The sequence below is a fragment of the Pangasianodon hypophthalmus genome, chromosome 7, assembly GCF_027358585.1.
Source record: "Pangasianodon hypophthalmus isolate fPanHyp1 chromosome 7, fPanHyp1.pri, whole genome shotgun sequence".
NCBI lineage: Eukaryota > Metazoa > Chordata > Actinopteri > Siluriformes > Pangasiidae > Pangasianodon > Pangasianodon hypophthalmus.
In genome coordinates this window covers 26,439,706-26,457,668 of record NC_069716.1, presented here as the reverse complement: position 1 = coordinate 26,457,668, position 17,963 = coordinate 26,439,706, and the positions used below count along the sequence as shown (strand labels likewise).

The 17,963-nt window shown below is 38.4% G+C and overlaps 1 protein-coding gene across 1 annotated transcript in view; it reads left to right on the top strand.

The window, feature by feature from the left end:
• si:ch211-266k8.4 (carabin) overlaps positions 1-17,963 on the top strand; it is a 61,870-nt gene that overhangs the window by 28,724 nt on the left and 15,183 nt on the right. Inside the window, exons 11-14 of the mRNA XM_053235544.1 lie at positions 6,665-6,757; positions 9,141-9,220; positions 11,160-11,243; positions 13,552-13,649. Coding sequence (XP_053091519.1) covers positions 6,665-6,757; positions 9,141-9,220; positions 11,160-11,243; positions 13,552-13,649 — 355 coding nt within the window. The remainder of the gene's footprint in view (positions 1-6,664; positions 6,758-9,140; positions 9,221-11,159; positions 11,244-13,551; positions 13,650-17,963) is intronic.

Sequence of the window (17,963 nt, the reverse complement as noted above, 5' to 3'; positions counted from 1 at the left end):
GGCTAGCTTGGTGTATTAACCTCATATATGTCCATGTTGTCCATGAATCTTAGTCTTTTTAAAGTTTTAAACTTGCATGCCGAATTTTAAGGCAGTAATTACCCTCCAACCTGCTGTGTGTGTCTCAGATGAACTTGATAACTCCATTTTGTGTTTTATCTTTTCCTCTTGGCCTGAGTAACTGCTTCCAAGTTAACTGTCTGTGAAAGAAAGATTAAACCCAGTGCAAATTAAGAGTCATTTTGTAGCTGACTGAGTTGATTTGAAGGCATAAGCACCTACATGTCCTCTGAGAGAGAGAGAGAGAGAGAGAGAGTGAGAGAGAGAGATGGAAAGTGGAAAGATGTTCAGAAGCCACAGCTTTGATGTTCATGGCCTGCTGATAAAAGATAAGTTCACACAGATCTGTGTATGTTAAGCTGGAAAGTTTGTTTCCATTAACAGATTTCTGAGTTGAGCTAACCGGGTTCCAAGATACACTGTAGTTCAGCTTCACATCTGCTCTCGACTTTGTTTCATCTGCCCACTCAATGCAAAACACGCCTCTGTTGTCTTGGGCAAGAGATTTACGTAAAATGTCTGCTAGGAGCAAAACTGCGACTTCAGGGCTTCTCTTTGAAATGAACAAAGGTGAGAAACTCTTCATCATGCTCTCATGAAACCCTTCACAACTCATCTGAATTGATTCACATGATATGCAGTGTGAGTTTGTAATCATATTGCTTGTATTTTAAATAGTTGTAAATTTACAATATGTCCATAGCCCTATTTGGACAGGATTAGATTCAATGGGTGACTTCTGTAATAATGTTTTTATTGTAATAACTTACAATATCTCTTCCTCTTCATCCTCCTCCTTCTCCTTCTTCTCCTTCTTCTTGTTACTTGTTAACTGAATCAGTCAGATTATTTAAGCAATATCACACAAGCAAGAGTGCAGTTATACTGAATAGCAGCACGGCTGTGATTCGGCTGTAGGCACGAGAACGCAGGCCGAGTGCAGTAGCTAATCACAGCCATGCCGATATTCAGTATAACCGCATGATCGCGAGTGTGACGTTGCTTTTCTACAGCAGTTCTCTAAACAAGAAATTAATATCGGGTAAGTGACATTTCGGACACAATATGGCCAAATGTTCTGTTTACTTTTGCTCTGCTAGTGGAAATAGACCCCACACTCACTTTATAGCCTGTCGACTAGCTCACAATGATTTGTACGTTCCTGTTATAGATGCTTACAATAAAATGAACATCCCTTCTTTCTTTTCATCTTCATCAGATAAGCTTTCATATTTTCAGTCAAAAGGTATGTTCCTAAAAGTATCATTTGCCATGTTTGCTGATGAATTCGCTAACTCTAAGTACGAAGTAACCGTTTTGAACTAGGAAGTGGAATTTTATGTGGCGAACACAGACGAGCGGAGTGATACGCACAGTGCAATGTCCCAGTGCAGTTATAGTAAATATAAGCACTCTTGGAACGCCGCTTGTCCAAACAAATTTGTGGACCGGAACTAACTGTTGCATAAAAATGGATTATCAGGCTGCTTGCAAATGTACATTTCATAGAAATGTTTTCATCTAGCGTTTTATCTTAAGCGTTCCTCAACGTGACCATCTAGTGAAACCTTTAAAGAACCTTACCATAGAGAGTGTTCCTTTGGGAAAATGAGAGTAGAACAACTTTAGACAGCTAGAACCCTTAATCAGCCACAGAACCCCGAGGGAACCCTGAAGGGAGTGAAGCTCTTGTAGAGACACATTGTAAAGATTATTTATTCAGAACAGTCTGAGGAGAAGGAAATCTTTTATTTCTTTGTCAAATGATCTTAAACAAGCAAAAAGGATTAATAATAAGTTTTCAATATTTTTATTGACATTTTATGTTTGTAGAAGTAGATTTTTCTAGTCAATTTTCTAGATTTTTCTAGAGCAGAGTGTTTGAGGATGAAGAATGTCGCTTGATCACCCAGCAAGTGGCTTGACGATGAGATTTAACCTAACAACCTTCTGTTTACTAGTCCTGAACCTTAACCACTGATCTACCACAGCCTTGAGTGATGTGCTTAAACAGATAACACTTTACATTAAGGTTCTCTTAACTGACCTTATTTCCTCTCTCAGTTAACAGATGATAAACTTCAGCATTAATAAAGTATAAGTAATGTTAGCACGTGTTAACTCATATTTGTTGAATTGTTAACTAATTCCATCTGTGTTAATTATTTTTTTAATCCGTGACTTAAAACCAAATTACAGCATGTTAATAATGTACATAATGAGACCTTACTGAACTCTGGTGTGGAAATATTGAAATTAGCTCAAATTAAAGTTTAAAATGGATTAATGGTTGTAGATATTTCATTAAGATGTTGTTCATGTTGATCACTTTGAGCTTAACTTTACACATTGATGATATGAGCATTGATTTATGCAGATGTTGATTATTTGGCTTCTTTGGTTTATTATTAAAAATAAAACGTCACTGAATTCAAGTGTTAGTTACTGTGTTAGTTACTGATGTATTAATGCTGAGTTCTTGTCATGTGATAAAAGTGTCTTGTAAGGGAACCTTACTGTAAAGTGTTACTGACGCAGCAACGTTTATGTGCCGTGGGGGTGTGTGTGAGATTGGGTGTGTGAGTGGATGTGGGTGTGTGGGAGTGGGTGGGTGTGTATGGGTGTGTGTGCTTGGCACAAATCTGCTGGATGTTCATACGCTGTGATGACGGGGCGATCTCACTCTCTGGCTTAACGTCTGTTTGGCAAGCAGTCAGTGGCTGAGTGCGCATGAGGCAGCATATTGGGAACGCAGCTGATAATGTGTCCTTGATTTGTTCAAAGAACACACACACACACACGCACACACACGCACGCTTGGGGTGACATTCCCAAAGGCTGTGTGCCAATATAGCTAGGGCTGTGTTTCTGTGTGGGACAGAAATTATGCCATAAACATGAGCGTGAGAGCAGCTTCAGAGCTCAGTGTCGTGTGTGTGTGTGTGTGTGTGTGTGTCTCAGCATTTTGACTCATTTCTGAAATTACAGAGTCTAACCAAACAGCATGACTTCAACCAGAATACATCATGAGAAAAAACAAAACCTGTTCATTTGAAGAGATACACTTATAATTAATAATTATCCATTTGATGATATATTGGTTTGACTATACTGTACATAATGATAAGGACATTTCAGATATTAAAATACCCAAATGATAAAATAGCTTATACCACAGTGATGCTGAATCGTCAATTCTGATAGGTCATGAGGTCATGTGATCTTCCTCTATCAGCAGCAGTGACAGTAGTGCAACCGCAGATCACAGGGTTATAGAAATTATTTCTATATAACAGCTAATTCACAGGCAGCTTTATGGAGGACGCTCCACGTAAACACAATTTTAAAAATTGTATAATCACTGACATGTTGAAGTTTTCTTTTTAGGGGATGTTTATTAAACATTTTTGGAAGGAGTCTCCAGTGTCAGGGCTTTGAAAGAGTCATAAAGCTGCAACTTTACGTTATTCCAACATCTGCAGGACAGACGTTTTTTTCTGTTTCAAAGTTTGTAATTAAATTTGTCATTTGTAAAGAAATAAATTGTAATTGTTGGCAAATGACTGTGGTGTAAGAGGAGTAAAACACTTCAGGACATGCTGTTATTGGAAAATAATCACCTTCAGGGTAGTAACAGTAACTTGTAAAAAACAGCAATATTGATGATTATTTTCCTCCAACAGTGTGTTTTATTCCTTACTCTGCTCTTGTGTGTTGTCTGTCTTTCCCTGCTGAATGTTACCAAATAACTCTGACACAATAACCTCCTTTGGTCTGAAACTGTACTGAAAATCTTCAGTGTCATGATCGGATTACAGGCTCAATTCTGATCCTCTGTGATTACAGCAGCATAGCTGCAGGGGGACGTTTAGCGTCAGTTGCTAATCTGTCCTGACTCCAGATGTCATGGTTAAGAGTGCGAGGTTTTACTGCATTAGCGTCCATTTCCACTAACAAACCATTACACAGCATAACTGTCCTCAGATTAGTGTAAAAGGGGAAAAAAATGGGTTTAATGGGCAGAAATTGTGCCATATGTCCTCATGTTGACCCTTTAAAAGGTGCCGATGGTCATCATCTACTCATACAATCACCAAAAAGACTTTCTGCGTGTAGATAAATCAGGAAGAAGGCTGTCAGGGGAAAACAAAGAGGAAAGTCTTTTCAGGAATGAGTTTGTCCCTTTGTAGGGCACTTAAACATGACAGGCTGAGGCATTGCGCCCTTCAGCATTCTCACAAGGGGCTGGAGTGCGTGTCCGTGCCTGTGATCTGTTTGAGGTCGGGGTTAAAGCAAAGCCTGGAAACTCTCGTCGATTGAGATGGATTGCTGATTTATGACTTTCCTCTAATCAGGCCTTTGAAACTGCAGAACTTTACTGTTGACTTTTGCCATTTGCTGAATCTGTGTTGAAATAAATCATTGTGAAATGAGATCATTACCCTGTTATTCTTCTCTAAACTGTAAATCTGGTTTTTAAGAGTAAAATTGGTCCCTGTTAAAGGTGCACAGGTTAGAATTTGGGCTTAAGATAAACTACACAAACATCGCACTCATTTTGTTTACTCTTTGACTCCACCTTCAATATGTGTCCATATACACAAATCCTGAATTTTACTAAAACTCGTAATTGGTTATATTCCCTCCTCTGGAAAAACAAATACTCCCACTAGAAAAAACAACAAAGAAAAGACTAGACATCACTCATCACCATTAACTGGCAAGCTTGTTTCGAACAAAAGAAAAGCTTGGTGTCCATAGTTTTTTACCCCCTACTTTGTAGCTAAAAAAAAAAAAAAAGAAAGAAAAAAATTACGTAATTTCTGAATTAAGTTGAATGCAGCAAACGCCCCGCCTCCCAGACAGAATCTACAATGGCTAGAGAAATTCATCCATTTATATTTACATTTAGATTTGCAGCATTTAGCAGACGTTCTTATCCAAAGCAACCTGCAATGAAGTCTCTGTCGAAAAACAAATAGGTTATAGACTTACCAAGAAGAGAATTTTTTGTTTTAAATTTCACCTTCTTACTTCGGTGGCTAGCTTCTATCATGTAACCTTCTGTCATGTAATTCTGCTTGGCCTGATATAAAAAAGTTAGCTATAAACATACTATTTTGTTATTGTAGCCGTTGATCTAACGATATTGTGTTGTTTTGCAGCAGATCACGATTTGCCATTTAGCACTGGATTCTGCCGTGTTCGAGTTTTCTGAGCAGTTAAGATGTGGGCGTGTCTATAACATGAGGGATGTGAACATAAGCACAGATCCTCGTTTTTATTCAAGCACTTTGTTTTCTCAGGCATACGATACTCTTGCTTTGATGACAGCGTTTTAAACATTTTTATTGTATTCCTCAGATTTTTCTGGAGCGCCAAAATTATTATGCAATGCACCTTTAAAAACATAGCAGCTGTTTATTCAGTATATACGATACTATTAATGCTTAAAGCACATTTCTTTGCTAATCTCTGCACTCAGCTTGACCATCCTCCCATCACTTTACCTCATAGCTTCATACGTAAACTAGGAGTTCTGGAAGCTTTGGCTGTTCTTCTTGTGGAAGGTTAGCAAGATGAGCCAACATGCAACTCCGCAGGTGTGAAAAAACTAGGGGTCATACTGAAAAAATTCTTATTTTACTATTAAGAGTCGTATCTAAGTGGCATTAAAACTTCCTAGCTAAGATTTTCTTCTTAAGATTTACTCACAATCCTGCTAAGAGAAACTAAGAGTCATAAGAATTCCTAAAGCCCCAATCGTCCCACCTTTACATAGGGATTTAGCAGTCATAAGTTTAAGACATATGTATCCTTAACTACACTTTAATTATAACTAACATCTCAATAAAAATAAATAAATAAATAAATAAATCGCATAATGAGTGACAGTCTCCCCGGCAACGTAAACAACTCGAACTGTGACAGCACTAGAAAAGCATGTAGGAATGACAGAGCAGATGTTCCACAATGTTATTTAGCAGAAGAATACACCTACCCTTCTACAACACTAAATATAGATCATGATTATTTCACTTGTAATGTTGGCACTCATGTAATACTATTTCTCATTTCTTTAGCTATTTAAAAAAATAAACTACTCACCATGACCACACATAACCTACTACACTAAACCCGTGTATATAAACCAGTCAGATTTCTAAGCAGATGAAGACTAAGAGGCCGAGTAAACAGGAAAGAAGTCACTTCAGTTTCTGTAGTTGTGGTCAGAGGGGAGCTGATGGTAAGCAGATGGCTAATTCTGACTCAAAACAAACTGGCAGGAAAAAGAAATTCAGAAAACTCTTTCTTTTGCAGTCGGTGGTAAATTCACCACAGAAGCTAATTATGAAAACAGGCTGACAGGGACTTTAAGATTAAGGCTGAGTACGAGCTCATTGTTACAGTGCTTCATGAAAATACTGAATTAATCCATTGGTATTAAAAAAATAAATCAAGATTATAGTTATATTTTGGACTAGCGAAAAAATACGGACTAAATAAAAAAATGGAATAAAAAAATCCAGTCCAGCTTGGGATTGCCATGTCTAATATCCATAAATTTTAATACTTCCTGTTCTGTTTATAACTCCATTTTCAGAGGAAACCAGCAAGAACAGTCCCGTGTCTCTCAGCTGTGAAGAACAGAAAGAGCAGAGAGCTGATGAGGAGAGGAAAGAACCTTCTGGAAAAGGTCAGACTGCTGATTTACGAGACACTCTTCTATTACCAAAAAAAACTTGAATTAATAATGAGCATGGTGAAATATGCTAAGCACCAGGTTGAGTCGCTGTGTGGATTTCGCTAAAGGACTGGAGAAAACATTTGAGAGATAAACTAATAGCGCTGGCGACCAGCCCGGAGACTGATAACAAAGAAGCCTATAAGACACTCAACTTATGGGCTTAGGTGTGTCACGCTACTGTTCACACTCATACACACAGAACTTTCCTCCACACGGGAATAGCTCTGACTTTAGATCCCACCTTCTAGCTCTGTAACTCATCACTTATCTAGTGTTCTTTTTAACGTCCATGTTTACATCAGTTCTTTTGGGTTTTTTAGAGCTTTTTACTGTTTTATTCATATAGTTGTATTTTTTATTCATGTGGAATCACTAGCTTTTACTATACAGCACTTTTCTGCCTTTAAATGTGCTACGTAAATAAAGGTAACTTGACTTGACTTGACTATCCTCAGGCCAGCTGTGCACTCTGCAGAAAGAGGCTTTGAAATGTTGAAATGAAACACAGCCCATATGTTCTTGTCTAATTGATTTGTTTACTGGGGGAAGAAGATAGGATCGGTGTTTGAAGTCTGTCGAGGTTTGGCATCACATGACCCTCTCTGTGACTAGCATGCAGGCACCGTGTGCTGGAATGGGCGTAATAAGCTTCACACTGCTGAAAGAGGATCCGTGTGTTTTTAATGCTTGTATGACTTTGTTTAATTGTGGGTCGAGTGTAGAATCAAATAGAACCACTTTCTTTCACTAAAGGGAATACTGTGGTTTTTCTGTGGCTCTCTTAGGCTGTTTGTTGGCATGGACCGAGTGACATGTCACTGGAAAATCAATGCTATCTTTTTCTATCCTGATGGGCGTGGTCTTCTACAAGATGACCCCGCCCCCAGCCACAGGGTACGAGGGCTCTGAGGGTGAAAATGATGAAAATCATTTCCATCAGTGATGCTCTGGCCTTAACACTCACTAGAGCTCAACCCAAATGAACACTTATGGGAGATTTTGGGGTGATGTGTTACACAATGCTCACACAAACACCAACTGAAGAATGGTGTTCATCACTCCCGTGCAGTTCCAGAGAGTGTAGCATCAATACCAAGATCCCTTGAATTTTGGAAGCTTGTTGTGGCTTAAATCCTGACTAAGCCACAGTGTGTACACGTGGCATGTTGTACGTCTTAGTTTTTTCCTTTAATTTGTCACTCGTCTGTAGCTAACATCCTTTTTGAGTGGAGAAAATCATTGCGTAACTCCACACTTTAGTTAAACTCTTAACCTGTTGAAAATATTGAAGCTGCACTGCAAAGAATGTTGTCTAGTGAAAATATGATAAATATTTGAATATATCCAAATGAATCAAACTTTTATGATTTTATGATAAAAGTAAATGATTAAGCCAATTTCTAGATATTTTCCCTCATTCCAAGCTGAACATTTTGTTGTCTTCTCTGGGCAGATAACTTTTATTTCCAGCATTTATTTCTAGAAAGAAGTTACCTTTTGTGCCATTTTAGCATCGAGGAAAATAAATTGTTAAAAAAGGAAAAGGAAGAAAAATGAACTTGATTTTAAAAACAAGTATATTTCATGATCCATGAGTAAGAATGGTCAGTGTTATAAAAGTACTAATGAAACTCACAATACTCCAACGAGTATGAAGACTTGAAGACATTTCCAAAATGTACAGTATACAGTATACAATATATCATTATGTAAACTGTCAGCAAAACACTTGCATTAAAAAAAAGAAATGAAAAACTTTGTTGTATGTAATGTTTACAAAAATACATTTTTAAACACTGATAAAGAGGTAGAATTCTCAACAAAATGTAAAAAAATTACAATCTTGAAGATATTCTGTAAAAAAAAAAAATAATAATATCAAATTGGCTTCAAATCAGAGTTTGCAATTTTAATAAAATATATTTTGTGATATGTATTGCAACATAAATATCACAATGTTGATATGATCATCATATTACCCAGCTGTGTACTAATTATAAATCTGTCAAACTATGAGCAATAAAAGATTAAGATAATAATACACTATTAATAATAATAACACAAGGAAAGAGTGTAGGAAAAGAAAACATGTGGAGAGAGAAATAAACACACGTGTAAAGAGAAATCTGAGAGTGTTAGTGGTTCAACAGGTTTATAAATGCACAGTCTCGACTTCTAAACATATATTTAAGCAAGTCCCAGAGTTTTATGGAGCCGACACTTTAAAAACAGTGCAAATTAGTCTGTATGATTCATCTGTTTGTCTGGAATATTGAATGCCAGCTGTGTATTTCTCAACCTAAGTCTCCTCTGTGTGTGTTGATTTTCCCAGAGGCTGTAGGCTCAGGAGGGAGGAATGTGTTTGCACGCATGCTGAAAGCGGCGCAGCGCTACCTGGCAGACACGACCAAGGTACCAACACACACACACACACACACACACACACACACATATACACACCACATCATATTAATGAGAAATCCAGCATAGAAGTAGTGGAGACGGTGCAAATGCTGGACTCAAAGTCCCAGAATGCATTGCAGCTATACAACACGGTTGCGCTGAGTTACGACTCAGCTAGTTAGTGATCTACAAGATGACGAGTGCGATGGTGTAGATGGCGGTATTAGACGGCAGTAAACGCTGTAGACAGATGATGTGGTGAGGCAGATGGACAGACTAAAGGACTAAAGCTCTGCTGCATCACTGACTTCAGCTAGAGTTATAGCTAGGGCTAAATCTCACTGGCATCACCACAAGAATGGCATTGTGGGTAATGGAGGAAACCGTTAACCAAAGTGAAACTAGAGCATCATGTCGATGAAAGAATTTTAAGCTAAAAATGTGTCAGAATTTCAGTATAAATTAAATCTCGGATAGAATCGAAGATCGTGTTAATTACAGAGATTAATATGCAAGTGAGTGGATTTTACCTTTAAGATCAGACCGCGTGTGGTTTTGTGATCTCAGTGGACTTTCTTTAGAGTTTATGCTCCATTACACACTCAAGTGAAAACAAATAGCACAGCATGACGCAAAAACTTTACACACCCCTGAATCAACTGGTGTGGACTGAAACACTTGTTAAAATGGGAGTGTAATTGCTGTGTGTGGTGTGTGGTGTGTGGCGTGTCGAAAAGCTCTTCAGAAATGTGTCCTGAATGAGAGTGAGTCACATACTCAAACACACACTGACAAACCACATGAAAGCAGGGATCTGCTGCACCGATGGCACCAAAAATGATGGATATTTTATCATTTAAATCTTTAACCATATAAATCTTCGAATCAAAAATAGACTAATTCCTCTCATTAACTTAATTAATTGCTTACACTTAAACTCAATAAGTCGGTCTCTCTCTCTCTCTTTCTCTCTGTACACACACACACACACACACACACACACACAAACACACACATACTCATCAACCACTTTATTAGGTAACACTTTTACGTCCACTCATTCATGGAATTATCCAAACCATGCAGAATTATCCAAAACCATGCCGAAACAGGTCAAGAGCTTCAGTTAATGTTCAAATCAAACACCAGAATGGGAAAAATAGGATCTCAGTGCCTTTAACTGTGGCATGAATGTTGGAGACAGATGGGTTGGTTTGACTATTTCGGAAACCACTGATCTGCTGGGGGTAGAGACACAACAGCCTCTATAGTATAACCACTCTCTACAGCCGTGGTGAACAGAAAAGCATCTCAGAAAAACTTAACAAGTCGCACCTTTCCTGTTTGGGTGAACCTGTACCCCACCAAATGTTAAAAACACACCAAAAAACACAATTTTTTTAAACATTAGGGACTTTAGCTAGCTGCCTAGAATCATACTCTAATAATTTGCCTATTAGAGCATAACAGGGTCAATGGCTAGAAACTATTCATGTTACACAGGAGCATCCACTCATTGGAAAAAGCCCAGGTGATGTTTTCCTGTCCAGTTTGGGTGAGTCTATCCACAGCGTAGCCTCAGATTCCTGTTCTTGGATGACAGGAGCAGAACACGATGTGGTCTTCTGCTGTTATATTCCATCCACATCAAGGTTTGGCATGTCATGCGTTGTGAGATGCTTTTCTGTTCATCACGGTTGTATAGAGTGGCTGAGTTACAGTAGACTTCCTCAAGGCAGTCTAGCCATTCTCACCTGCCCTCTCTGCAGTTACTTCCTGGAGTCTTCTTTAGACTTGATATGCCAAAGTTAATAAAAACAAATATCTAATGTTACCCAATATGGCTAAAATAGGTTAAAATATGATTAATTGCAAAAGTTCTTATTGCAAATAATAATGAATATACAGATACCCTACACTTATTCTTTTGTCTCATGCACACCTTTAGGCCATGGCCTCTCCTGGGGAAAGCAGCTCAGCAGCAGCTCGCCTGCCGAAGAAGAGAGCGTCTACTTCCTTCAGCCTGACACGGGTATCGTTACTTCATCATACTGTGTGTCTAAAGCCCAGCTACTCTTCCCACTTTCCCTTAAAGTACCTCTAAAGTAACTCAAAACACTGATTTTAAATGGGAACTTAGTTAACAAGAAAAGATGCGAAGAAGACGCTTTGTGTTTTTACATACATTTATATTACGTACCTAATAATGGAACAATTTCTGATTATCAAAATCAGACAAGCAGCAACAGTATAACAAAAATTAATAAAATTAAAAATTAAATCAGACATAATTTTATAAACCTAAGATTCTTCTTTCTTTTGTTTAATTATTTTTTTATTTATTCTTTTATTTATTTTACTTTTTTATTCATTCTTTCTTGTTTTTATTTTACAAACCCAATTCATAATTTTGTCCAACTTTAATACTCATATTTTTGTTTTTCTTTGTACAAACTCTATTTTTTTTTTACTGTTTTATTTACTTTTGCTCTTGTTTTTTAAAATAATGATTTCCTCTGCTTTTTTTTACTCTTAATCTTATTATGTATAAAGTGTTATGTCCCTGCTTGATTCTCATTATTATTTATTGTCTTATTAATTGATAGTTTATGTGTGAAAGGTGTTATACAAATAACGATGATTCTTTTATCATTAACATGCTGGTTAGTATGACCCTGTTGAAGGGATTGTACGGGATTTCACTTGCCTTCATATGTTTGAATGAAAGGAGTTAATACCAGAATGACGAGGTTAGCAGAAAGACCTGCATTAGATTATCTAATCTCAGAGAGCTTTGATGTTTGAGATGTTTTTTTAAAGCCTGGGACTGATTATTAGCACTTTATAGCAGACAGTCTTATGCAGTCTATTCTGAAAACGTAAGCCTTTTGAGCTCTATGAGTGGGTGAGTGTTATTATCGTCTGGGCTGTATTTGCTGCTCGTTGTGCTGAAATGGCTCGCATTGTGTCTACATGGACGGACTTTTTATTTATTTATTTTTATACAGTGGATAATTGGAAAAGTGGAAAATTCACATTTGAGAGGTTCCACACAGAGTTCACTGAGAGTGAGGCTCTACTGATCTGTTTCTGTTTTTGAAAAGAATACTACAGCAGGTTTTTTTTTTCAACCTCATCTGTACATGCTACATTACATTTCTATGGGGAATTTCCACACGGTTCCTGAGAAAAGAATAAAAATAGTCTCTAATAAAGGAGAATGTTGAATGTTTGTAATGCCAGGCTGTAGCCAATAGGAACACGCTGCTCATTCAAGAAATTATCTGATCAAACATCAGAATGAGGAAAAAAAATGTGATGAATTTGACCATGGCATAGCTGTTGGTGCCAGCCAGGCTGCTTTGAGTATTTCATAAACAGCTCATCTCCTGGGATTTTCCAACAAAACCGTTTCTAAAGTTTACATGGAATAGTGTGAAAAACAACAACAAAAAAGAAACCATCCAGTGAGCGACTGTTCTGCTGGCGGAAACACCTTGCTGATCACTGAGGTCAGAGGAGAATGGCTAGTCTGGTTCAAGCTAACAGGAAGGCTACAGTAACTCAAACCACTCTTTACAACCGTGATGTGCAGAAAAGCATCTCAACATGTCAAACCTTTCCAGTGTGGCTGTCGGTTCCCTCTGTACCCTCCTGTATATTCCTGTTCTTGGCTGACGGGAGTGGAACCCGATGTGGTCTTCTGTTATTGTAGCCCATGCGCCTCAAATTTCAACCTGTTGTGCATTTCTGCTCACCACGGTTGCAAAGAGTGGTTATTTGAGGTACCATAGACTTCCTGTCACTCAAACCAGCCTGTCCTTTTTCATCAGGTCAGAGGAGAATGGTCAAGCTAACAGGAAGGCTATAGTAACTACCATACATTTGTATATTTAAAGAAATATCTGAAAGAATGCTTTAGTAAGATTAACATAATGTTTTGGTTTCAAATGAAAGGGTGCACAAACCTTTGCGTGTCCCATGTGTCATGTCGTATTCTTTTCAAGTGTCTCAAGCAAATAAATAGTGTTTTTTTGAATTACAGTTTGCATAAAGAGGACATGTTTGTATTTATCAATAAAATATGTGCTGTGACAATCAGTGCCACCAGTATAACTGTAACAACTGTCCTTAGACGTTCAATATAAGTGAGTGAATGTTGTTCTTTTTTCTATCTATAACAACGAAACGTGTCCATGCTCGTTTACGATAATGACACATACACTGTAAATACAGTAGACAGAAATTAGGTGGAAGTATTCCTTTAAGCTGATGTAATGATGATGTGGACACTTAATGCGTATAATGGATCTGAATAATATGTGTTTATTGCGTTTCAGAGAAGGAAGAGCCAAAGCCGGCAATCCCAGAATGCATCTGTGGCCAGAAAGGGACCATTTATCCTCCAGGATGCTGATGGAGGTGCAACAGAGGACAGGTGTGTGTGTGTGTGTGTGTGTTTGTGTGTTTATTTGGGTGTATGAAACAAAGAAAGGGACGGAGAGATACGAAATTGGAGAACACCCTGAAATTAGTCACCCACACCCCATTTAAAAGGGTCATTGTGTTAATGAAGAAATGTCTGTAATGACTGCACCACCTGTTGCCTCAGCACCATAATCATTAATTAATGCCTGTGCAGTGCCTCGAGCTTCACAACAGGACCGACTCCTCTCATTCCTGCCGGTTTGGATGCGGACGCATTACACAGCTGCCATTAATCAAGTCCTTGCCTATTTAATTTGTTTTTGCGTTTCAGTAACTGATGTGATTTATGTCTTTGGAATCGAAAAGCCTGAAGCAACCATTCAGGCTAGTCACAGGCTGTGGGAATTAGCCGAGAGGGAGACACTGCTCTGGTTCTGCACTGTGTGTGTGTGTGTGTGTGTGTGTTTGCCCTGCGCTGGAAAATCGAGTTCACACAACGTCTAAACGTCATTTCTCTTTTACAACCTTTGTCGTGCAGTATATTAATGGAATGCGTCATTTGGGAACACACCTTTAGGAGCGCACTTGTTTTGGAAGAATTTATTTATAGCTGTTCCCAGTGACCTCAGTGTTAATAGCCTGCTATAATACAGATGTCATATTAAAGGTGAAGGGTGTTTTAGAGTGAATTAAAGGGAGAGTCTGGCTGAAATAAAAATGTAGTGTTTTGATTAAACCTGTAAACATCCCAGCGGTGGCTCAGCAGTGCTTGTGAATGCAGGTAAAAGTTACAGTTATTCAGCTGCACAAAAGACTTTCTCACTATGTCTACAGAACTGACGTGTTGTGTGTGAACTCACCAAATATGTTCTAGAAACTGGTTCAAGCTGCCCGGAAGGCTACAGTGACTCAAGTATCCACTTTATATAACTGTGGTGAGGAGAAAAGCATCTCAAAACACACAACATGCTAAACCTTAAGGCGGATGCCCTACAACAGCAGAAGACCACATCGGATTCCGCTTCTGTCATCCAAGAACCGGAATCTGAGGCTACACTGTGCACAGGCTGGACAGAAAATCATCACCTGGGCTTTTTCCAATGAGTGGATGCTCCTGTGTAACATGAATAGGTTCTAGCCGTTGACCCTGTAATGCTCCAATAGGCAAATTATTAGAGTATGATGCTAGGCAGCTAGCTAGCTTTGTTAATATTAGTAACAAAATAGTTTTTTTGTGTGTTTTTAACATTTGGCTGTCGTTAAATAAATCACTGAGAAGATAATGATGCAAGCTAGTTTACTCGCAGCTAGCTAGCTGGCTAATTATTTAGATAGTAGTAGGACATGGTTTAAATATTCTTCAGGCTTTAAATCCATATTAAACAATTATGCGGAGGACAAACTATCACTATCACAGGCACTCAGGACAAGTGGATTACTATTTTTTTTTGTAGTTGCCCCAGAGGATAACTAGGGTCAGTTCAGTGGGACCAAAGAAAGAAAAAAAAAAACTACTTCTTACTTTTTTTTTTGTGAAACATTTTGATTTAGTGTGTATGTTCAAACTTAATGCATTTCATAGTGATGTGACACACCTCGATGCTGCAACTATAGAGTGCTGTTTGTTGTTAATCTTACCACCTGCTGCACTACACACATCTACGATCTAACTGACATTACAACATTTTTTCCTAGTTTTAACTTTTTTACTAATTAGCATGCAAGGATGACAGATGATCTTTTCCGATTCAGGAACACTCTGGTCTGTGGAAACACTAATAAAAAGCCTTCATAAGAAGTGAGGACAGAACACCGCCGCTTGTAGCTGAAACATTGGCCAGCGATATTTCATCGAGTCAGTGGGCTACACTGCAGACGTTTTTTTTTCTACCAGGAATTCATAGACTTACTTTATGACTTCCTTATTCTGTATCAGTACACTAACTAACTATCTCATCATACATTATTCCATTGTTAGCTATCGTTTAAATCTGTTGATTTGTCTACCCCTGCAGTTAATTATTCTACACAGACAAGATCTAAAGTTAAAGTTAAAGTCTCCAGGGATTCTTTCATCTAGTTGTTCTTGAGGTCTTAAAAGCCATCATGTTTAAAACATCTCATGACTGCCTGTTGAATTTGTGTCAGTTTGTTTGTTTGTTGATGCACGTCTTCAGCAGACTCAGGAGCAGTAAATGGAATCTCTGTGAGCAGGGGCTGCTGGGAAATGCCTGCATACCGCTCATTCCGCACTGCTCTCACGTTAGTGGCAAGTGGCTGAAAGCACAGCGGTGAGGTGGGGGGTCGCTGGGGGTCGCCGGGGGGTCGCCGGGGGTCACCGGGGGTCACCGGGGGCCAGCGTGAGAGTTATCCTGATCAGAAATGATTTGGCTTTGTGCAAAAGCGCCGATTGATACTTCATCTTTCAGCACCAAGTCGTCAAACAGCTGAGGAGGTGATGTGGGGATGTTTGGTGCGAACAAACTCTTTCAGCATGGATTGAGCGTCATTAGGGCTGAAACACAGCCAACCAGCAACAGGCTTTTCATAAACCATTACATAATCATCTAATTGCAGTTATTTATACGCTCTCTCTGAATATCATGTTTGCTCTCAATGAGTCTCTCCATATAATCAATTATAATTTACTTGTAACTTTTTTATAACACAGTAATATTTAGTGTAATTGTAACTTAGCAACTCAGGCTAAACTGCGATGAATAAGATTTAGTATGTGATTAATTTATAACGATTTTGCTATAAAACATTGTTTAGTGTCCAATAACCTATTCATTAATGTTTTAACATGTTGAAATTATTTGTTTCATCTCCTTTTATTCCAATATTTCATTATTTCCATTATTACGTAAAACACTTAGGGGTGTGCTGTCAGTGAAACTGATTATTTTCCAATAACAGCATGTCCCAAAGTGTTTTATTCCTCTTATACACTGCAATTTGCCAACAATTACACATTTTATTTATTAAAGAATGACACATTGTGACACAGTGTTGTGGAACATCAGCAATATAAGTTAGTTCTTGTTATGATTATGTTATAGCAGCTATAAACAGTCATTTCCTCACCAGCCTCTCTTTTTCTTTCTCGTGAGGTTAATAAGACAGAAAAAAACGTTCTCTCTCATGAAGACTTTCCTATGATGAAAAATTTAAAGTGACCATTTCACCTCTGACTTACAAAGCGCTGACACTGGAGACTCCTTCCAAAGAAAGCTTCTCCATATCTACAATCACTCACGTTAAAAAAAAAATTAAAGAATTTGTAGCTCGTCTGCTGTAGTGTTCCCTGTGAATTAGCTGTTACTATAGAAACGATATCATACTAGAACAATATAAACCTGTGATTTCCAGTCTGAGCTGCTGTTATAGAACACCTTCTGGCCAATCAGAATTGAGAATTCAACAGCGCTGTGGTTTTCCACCAGTGAGCAGATGTGTGTGCTTTTCTCTTGAAACTGGATATTTGACTCCGCATCACTTATTTAGAGGTTTGTGTGATTACAGAAGTGGTGTGACTGAGGTCATGTTGTGAAATACTGTAGTACATTAGTGCACAGGGGTCAAGGGTCAGTGCTCCGCTGACGTCAGAGGTCAACCCACTGAATGCCATATCAGCATGTAATATTTTGTAAGTACCATTAGAATTTGCTAATTTTCGACATCAGAACATTTGACTAACATTCCAGGTCATGTGTTTGGGAATAAAGTTCAGTGAATATTCACTACGTTTAGCTGCTTATTTGGTGTTAAAAGATATAGGCCCTCCTCTGTGTGTGTGTGTGTGTGTGTGTGTGTGTTTGATGGAGATAGAGAGATTGTATCTTTCTGCCTGTGATACCCGCAGGTGCTTCCTACAGGACACCTGACACTCCATAAGCAGTAATACTTTGTGTGTGTGTGTGTGAGAGGGAGAGTGACAGAAAGGGAGAATATATGTACGTGTGTGTGTACATGCGTACATGTGTGTGAGAGTGTGTATGTAAGCATACGTGTGTGTGTGTGTGTGTGTGTGTGTATGTGAGAGAGAGAGAGTATGCACGTGTGTGTAAGAGTGTCTATGTGTGGGTGTACATGCATACATGTGTGTGAGAGTGTGTGTATGTATGCGTACATGCGTGTGTGTGTGTGTGTGTGTGAGAGAGAGAGAGAATGTATGTATGTATGTGTAAGTGTCTATGTGTGGGTGTACATGCATACACGTGTGTGTGTGTACATGCATACACGTGTGTGTGTGTATGTATACGTACATGCGTGTGTGTGTGTGTGTTTGTGTGTGAGAGCGACAGAGAGAGAGAATGTATGT